The 7,078-nt window shown below is 31.0% G+C and overlaps 1 protein-coding gene across 2 annotated transcripts; it reads right to left on the reverse strand.

The window, feature by feature from the left end:
- Positions 1 to 1,089: 1,089 nt before the first annotated feature.
- On the reverse strand, positions 1,090 to 4,610 carry LOC141693366 (uncharacterized). 2 transcript variants are annotated; one of them, XM_074498449.1, is made up of 4 exons: positions 4,386 to 4,610; positions 4,184 to 4,269; positions 2,984 to 3,218; positions 1,090 to 2,438 (listed from the first exon to the last, which is right to left on the reverse strand). In XM_074498449.1, exons 2-4 carry the CDS (start codon positions 4,228 to 4,230, stop codon positions 1,272 to 1,274), a joined length of 1,449 nt encoding a protein of 482 aa, XP_074354550.1. In that variant the 5' UTR covers positions 4,231 to 4,269; positions 4,386 to 4,610; the 3' UTR covers positions 1,090 to 1,271. The 2 variants fall into 2 exon arrangements, with proteins under 2 accessions (XP_074354550.1, XP_074354551.1); XM_074498450.1 differs by lacking the exon at positions 4,184 to 4,269.
- Positions 4,611 to 7,078: the final 2,468 nt, after the last annotated feature.

A 7,078-nucleotide genomic window follows, 5' to 3' on the forward strand; every position in this document is an offset into this window, starting at 1 on the left:
ATTATAAAATATATAATTATATTATATTATATTATTTCTATTTGTATTCATAAAAATATGCATTGCATATCAAAATAAATATAATAAAATTTAAAATATTAAATATAAAATAAGAATTTTAATATATTTTGATTTATATATATATATTAAGTGTAATATAAATATATGTATATATTAATGTGCAGAGTAGGTTAAGTTTTAAATAAGGCACCAAAACTGACGTAGATATTTTACTAATGGTTAGAGGATCAACAGATATAGAAGACGGGATGGAGGATCTAAAATTATTGCTAACAAGTCTAATGGTTGGAGTGGTATATTTTTTAACTAATATTTAAATCATGCTTGCCACCTAGACTTTTTACACATGGTTGGAGATGCTGTAACCCTAATTATATTTCATTATAATGTTTTTGTTATTTATAATATATAACATGCTATTTTAAGTCATTTTTTTAATATTTAAAGTACTTTTCAAATACTTAATTATGATTATAAAAATTATGTATATATGTCATTATTATGATATGTATTGATGTATTATTTATATTTTATTTATAAAATATTAATGTTATGTAATATTAAGTATACAAACGTTCCTTTATTTTTAGCTAAATCTAAAAAATTCTAATATAATAATATTAAGATATTTTTTCTATTAAGTTTTAAGTATTTTAATATATTTTCAACCAATCATAATAATTTTTTATTCTTATTTTATAATGTTTACTTTAAAATATTGACATAAATATAATAATTTTAATTAATTTACTTTCAATGACATATATTTATAATTAATAAAAAATTATTATTTTATATATAGCTAATACCAATGAAATAAAAACTCTAGCTAACAGTTTTGACTATTAACAGCACCAAAATAACATTGCATTGAACGCTCTGACCAGTTAGCAATGATACAAATATCACCCAAACAATAGAATTTACTTAAAATTTCACTTGTCAATTTTCAACTAAAAACGTAAGTAATATTTTTAAGTTTAGCCAAACACATTTCCCTTTTGTATAGAGAAAAAACTATATATACATATCTTGAGAAGAACCCCAGGGTCCAATTATTCATATATATTATGATAAGTTAAAAGATCATTTGGTATTTATATATTCCTACAGCTACTGCTACACATTTAATCCCTTATCGCAACTCTCTGGTGAATGCAAAACTGCATTCTGGAGTCTTTCACATTCGAAATCTAATAAAAACAACATTCAGCAAAGAAAATAAAATCGAATGAAACAGAACAGGTAATTTACATGCAATTTTCTATGTTGTTGCTGATGGAAACAGTTTCTGGTGGCTGGAACATTGCAGGGTCCATCTCTGGCTTGATGATTTCCGGTATAGGTTTTGCTCTCATCTTTATGACCTTCTTGTGCAGGTTTGAGTGCAGAGATGGAACAAAAGTAGGACTTGCTATTGGTCTATATTCTGGAAGGAGACGGCCCATTCGGTAACGAACTCCGCAAGCATTGCAAAGGGTTTTCGGACCCATTGGTCCATCCCGCCATTGTGGTGTCTTAGTAACTTGGCAATGAGCACATCTTCTGGCTTGCCCATGCTGATGACTTGAAACTCCCACAGGCTCAGAGTCATGTGGAAGGCCTGGAAGTTCTTTTTTCTTCTTTTCTAGGTTTCTAGTGTTCATCCTTTCATTCCTTCCGGAGTCTTGACTTGCTATTGCACGAGTCTTCCTCAACAGGCGGCCAGACCTAGAACGAACTCCACATGTGCAGAATGTGCTTGGGCTCACTGGTCCGTCCTTAGCATTACATTGGGTACATAATTTTCTTGAAAGGGGGTTACTTGTGTCTTCTTGAAGCTGATTAGTTGAATCGACTTTCATCTCGTTTGACTGTTTTACTATTTTCTCTTCTCCTCGGCTGCATGAAAACATTTTGTTCTTCCAGCCATGGCTTTTTGTCGGATGATACTCCAGAAGGAGGCTTCCACACTGATAACGAACTCCACATGCATTGCAAAGAGTCTTTGGCCCCATTGGTCCGTCTCTCCATTGTGGTGTTTTTACGGCCTGACAATGTACACACCTTTTAGATGGCATATGCTGATGATTACAGTCTTCGGACAACATGGAATCATTTGGAAGCTGTGATAGTTTCTTTATCTTCTTTTTACTATTTGAGTTTGATGTCTTTTTAAAAGAACTCAATGGAGAGATCAAATGCCATCTGCTGATGGCTGATCTCCGCGGAATCTTAGTTCGAGTTTTGACTGGGACGAGGAGTTCAGGGCAAGTCGGCAAGTTTTTTCCTGCCGAGCAGGAGCTGCTACATTCAATTACATAATTTGGGCTTGGTGTTTGGAACAAGCTTGTTTTTCTAGGATGGATAGAATCAAGACGAACATGTGTGCTGGAGGTTTCAGTAACAACTGCAAACTGTTTTCTATCAGCATCATTCTGTAAAACAAAATCACGAACAAATAAATAACAGATCAGATGCACAATAATATTCATTAAACTATTAAAATGGCAGTTGTTTTCTATCAGTATAATCGGTATGTATCTTTCAACAATAGGATGTCCTTGTTAGGTATTTTGTCAACTGTCTTCATAATTTAAAGGCTATAAAATCATCAATATAATCATTTCGACTAGCAAGTGAGTTTTGCCAACCCCAATATCAGATTCAAATCTCAATTTACAAATGATGAATTATCATTGATGAGCAAAAAACTAGGCAAAACTTTCGGTGCACTAACAATTTACACCCTGTAATGCTTACAACTCTACTAGCCACACTTAACTCCAATACTCCATTTCTTACGGTCACAAACCATGAACCACATGTATTTGCACCAAATACTAGAATCAGTTGTTACTTAAAATTATCTTACATAGTACGATGATACCATAAATTAATATAGCTTTGTTCATGGAATGATAAAGTAGGATCAATAAATTGATTGCAACTACTTTTCCAAAACAATCAAAGAAAATTTTACCTGAACAAAATTATTATGTGTGTCTTCTGCATTAACAGAGTTAAAAACAGGAGCAAGTCCCTGCAAACTTTCTGAATTTAACGGTCCGAGGCTTTGAAACTGAGGCTCCCAATTCTCAGGAGCACACTTATCCTCTCCCACACTCTCCAAAGGGAAATCCAACACATTAATAATATTATGAAACAAATCATCACCATTAATAAACCTGTCCCAATATCCACCTGCCCCACTCATACTGAAACAAAACCAGAAATTAAAAAAACTCATTAAAAAGCAATCAACAAAAGATTATTTTTGCCTAGCAATCACGCATATGTACATCTTATACACTATATTTGCACCTTATGCAGATAGATGGATAGATAGATAGATCCACTAGATTAAGAATGCATTTACTCTAAGTTGTATATATATAAAACGAACAAACCATCTATACACAAAAGAATCTGTGTTTTTAAACATAAAATATAAGTTTGAAGTTTAATATAAAACAAATTAAAAAAGGAAATGTTTTTAATGTACAAGTAATCTGTTTATATAGCTTAAAGTACTATTTTCCACTTGATTGATTTAGTTAAGATGATATGAAAATGAAAACTTTATCTTCTGCTAAACTTAGCCTAGCCAGTAGCCACTAATCTATCTAGGATTCTATAATTGCTTGAAAGTAAACTGTCTTTTAGAACAAACGAATTTGTATACACAGAACTTTGTTTCATTAAATTCATTAATGTATCAGAACTGTTTCAATGTAAGTAGGAAAATCAGCAAGCCTTGATTCGTCTGCATTTTTTGTTACACCATAATTTTTTTGTAATCACACACACACACACACACAAACATACATCATAGGTAACATCTTCAAAACTTTCCATTTTGTTAAACTTAAAGGAGTGCAAAAAAAACTTAGCCTAGCCCCTAATCTATCTAGGATTCTATAATTGTTTGAAAGTAAACCATCTTTTAGAACAAGCGATTTTCTTTATACAGAACTTGGATTCATTAAATTCATATCAGGATCACAACTGTTTCAATGTAAGTAGGAATATTAGCAAGCCTTGATTCATCTGCCATTTTGGTAACACTATATATTAATTTGTAATCACACACACACACACAAACATACACAAACATACATCATAGGAAACATCTTGAAGCTGACTAACAAACAGAACCAGAGGGATATGTTTGGTTGCTTACATAAATTTAACAGAACACACAAATTGCCTATATAGAAAAAAACCCATGAATTGAAATCAAATATTGAACATGCCAAACAGAAGAAACTGCAAAAAATCAAAGAATCATAAATAACAAATCCTGAAACACAAAGCATGAGAATTGAGATATCAATTACATTAAAATCAAGAAAAAAAAGAGATAAAAAAGTGGAAGAACAAACCTTGAGAATCCTTGTGGAAATTTCATTCTTGATTTTGAAGCTTAGAAATCAAGAAAATGTATAAAAGAACAAAGCCCTTCATTGAATATTAGGCAGCCATTGATTTTGCAGAGGATTAAATAAATAAATGAATGAAAAACATTAAAAATTAAAGAAATATGGAAATTGGAAAAAGAAAAAAGGTACAGAGGCAAAAACGAGGATGTTGATCAACAGGAATATGGATGTCTAATTTAACTGAACTAACAGATCATATGTGTACAGTGCTTGGCTTATGTTTTTTTCAGTAAAGTCCATGTAATTTTTTTTTTAACAGAGAGACAGATAATACTTATAATTTCGTCCAAATAATGATAAAATAAATATATATCCATAGTTCAATTATTATTTGACAAAATTGGATCCATAATTTGTACTTGTAAAATCATAATATAATATGGACTTTTTAGGAAGTAAATTTAGTTTGAATTTACATTTAAACTTTTTACTAATTAATACTCCCTCCGTCCCTTTCAATTGTTTACATTTTTTTGAGAGTGTCCGACACGCATTTTAAGGTGCATATAAAGTATAATTCTGTAAATTTTTTTTACAATTTTATTTTTTCTGAATAAAAATTAAAACATTCAACTTTTATTCAGAAAAAGAAAATTATAAAAATAAGTTACATAACTATACTTTTTATGCACCTTAAAATGCGTGTCGAACACTTTCTCAGAAATGTAAACAATTGGAAGGGACTGAGGGAGTACATGTTTATGAACGGTTTTATTTTCCTTTATTTTTCTTAATTTTGAATATTTATATATTGAGTTTTTGAAAAACACCTTTTTAAAGTTTTTCATGACAACTTTTTCAAACTTTTGTTTGTAAAAATACGATTTTGCAACCATATACAATCTTATATGCAACTTTATACAAAATCAAATATAAAAAAAATCAAATATTTTTCAAAAAATGTAACTGTTATGAATAAAAAAATATGTATTTATTTATTACGTGTATTCAATGTTAGGGTTTGATAAGATTTGAGTTTTAATGGTCGCGCTTGTGTTTCGTGGCTTGAATCTGCCCTCACAAGATGTTTATGTACCTTAACGTATGACAAGAATCAAGCCAAAACATAGTTCTTGGTGATACTTGCCCTCGGGGCTATGGCAGCGAGAGCTCACCAAGGACGTAGTGACTTTCATGTCCTTCGAGAACTGAGTCTAAAACGCCGTTTCAGGTAATGGCCTCATGGTTTGTAGGATGCCTTCGCGGCTTTACGATACTTAAAGCTGTCTTCCAAAACGTGGTTTCATAGTGGTGACGTATGGAGCTCTTGTCCAGAAAAACGTCCCCCAGAAGTTGAAGGGGTAAGACCTTTTATATAGACGTCGAGAGTTTAGGAATTAGGGGAGAATTGGGTGACTTGGTGGACAAGTCTCCTTCTTTGATTGGACTTTGGAGTCCTATAAAGCAGAAGTTAGTTTACTTCTGAATTTAGGTTGCTTGGAGGCTAGTTTTTGTAGAAGTAGTTACTTATTTGAACACATTCATTGGACTGTTTAATTAGCCCCTTTATTAATTACGAAAATAATAAATAATTAGGGTTTTGGGCCTCATTAATTGAGTTTCTTCTATTGACCAAATCATGCCTAATTAATGCGACATTAATTCCGCAATTAGGGTTATTTTATACCCTATCATTTGTCCCCCAACTTCTGGGAAACACATTCGATGTTTCGCAGAAGTTAAGTTATCTCTTACACTATCCGGTGTATCGTTTTTAGCGTAAAGTGTGGAGCGACATACACATTTACAATGATTTACCTTATCCGAGACTTCCTGATATTTTCTGGAATTTCATAATTTTCTATACTCATCTTCTTACCTTATTCCTATTTTTAAGGAATTTTCTGGTATTTTTCCCTCAATTTTCGGGGATTATCTCACACTCACAAGTATATTTATTAAATTTTTAAGAATTTTTTCGCACTTCCAAGTGTTTTCATAATTTTTCCTAATATTTTAGAAATTTGTCCGTACCTTTCGTATTTTTTTCTAATATCTTAGAAATTTTTCCATACCTCCGATATTTTTCGTAATTTTTTCTAATATTTTAGGAATTTTTATACACCTCCATGTATTTTCCTTAATTTCCAGGATTTTTCTTTAATTTTCTGGGAATTTTTCTTAATTTTCTGGAATTTTCCTTAATTTTCTGGGAACTTTACTTAATTTCCGGAATTTTCCTTAATTTTCTAGATTTTTTCTTAATTTTCAAGAATTTTGCTTAATTTTCCGTGAATTTTCCTTAATTTCTGGAATTTCCCTTAATTTTTTCGAATTTTCCTTAATTTTCCTTAATTTTTTCGGGAATCTTCCTTAATTTTCCTTTATTTTTCTTAATTTTCCTTTATTTTCTAGAATTTTCCTTAATTTCCAGAAATTTTATTTGATTTTTCTAATATTTTAGGAATTTTTCTACACCTCTGGGTATTTTCCGTAATTTTTCCTAATATTTTAGGAATTTTTCCAATACGCCCGGATATTTTTCGTAATTTTTCGAGATTTCAGAGATCAAATTTATAAATTTTCAAACTTCAGGATTAAAATCATACATTTAAAAATGTCATGGGTTACTCCCAAGTTGCACTTTGCCACTTGTGCCCCCGATCGAATTAAGGGTGTATATCACCTGGTCGGAG

Source organism: Apium graveolens, chromosome 10 (assembly GCF_009905375.1).
Source record: "Apium graveolens cultivar Ventura chromosome 10, ASM990537v1, whole genome shotgun sequence".
Taxonomy (NCBI): Eukaryota; Viridiplantae; Streptophyta; class Magnoliopsida; order Apiales; family Apiaceae; genus Apium; species Apium graveolens.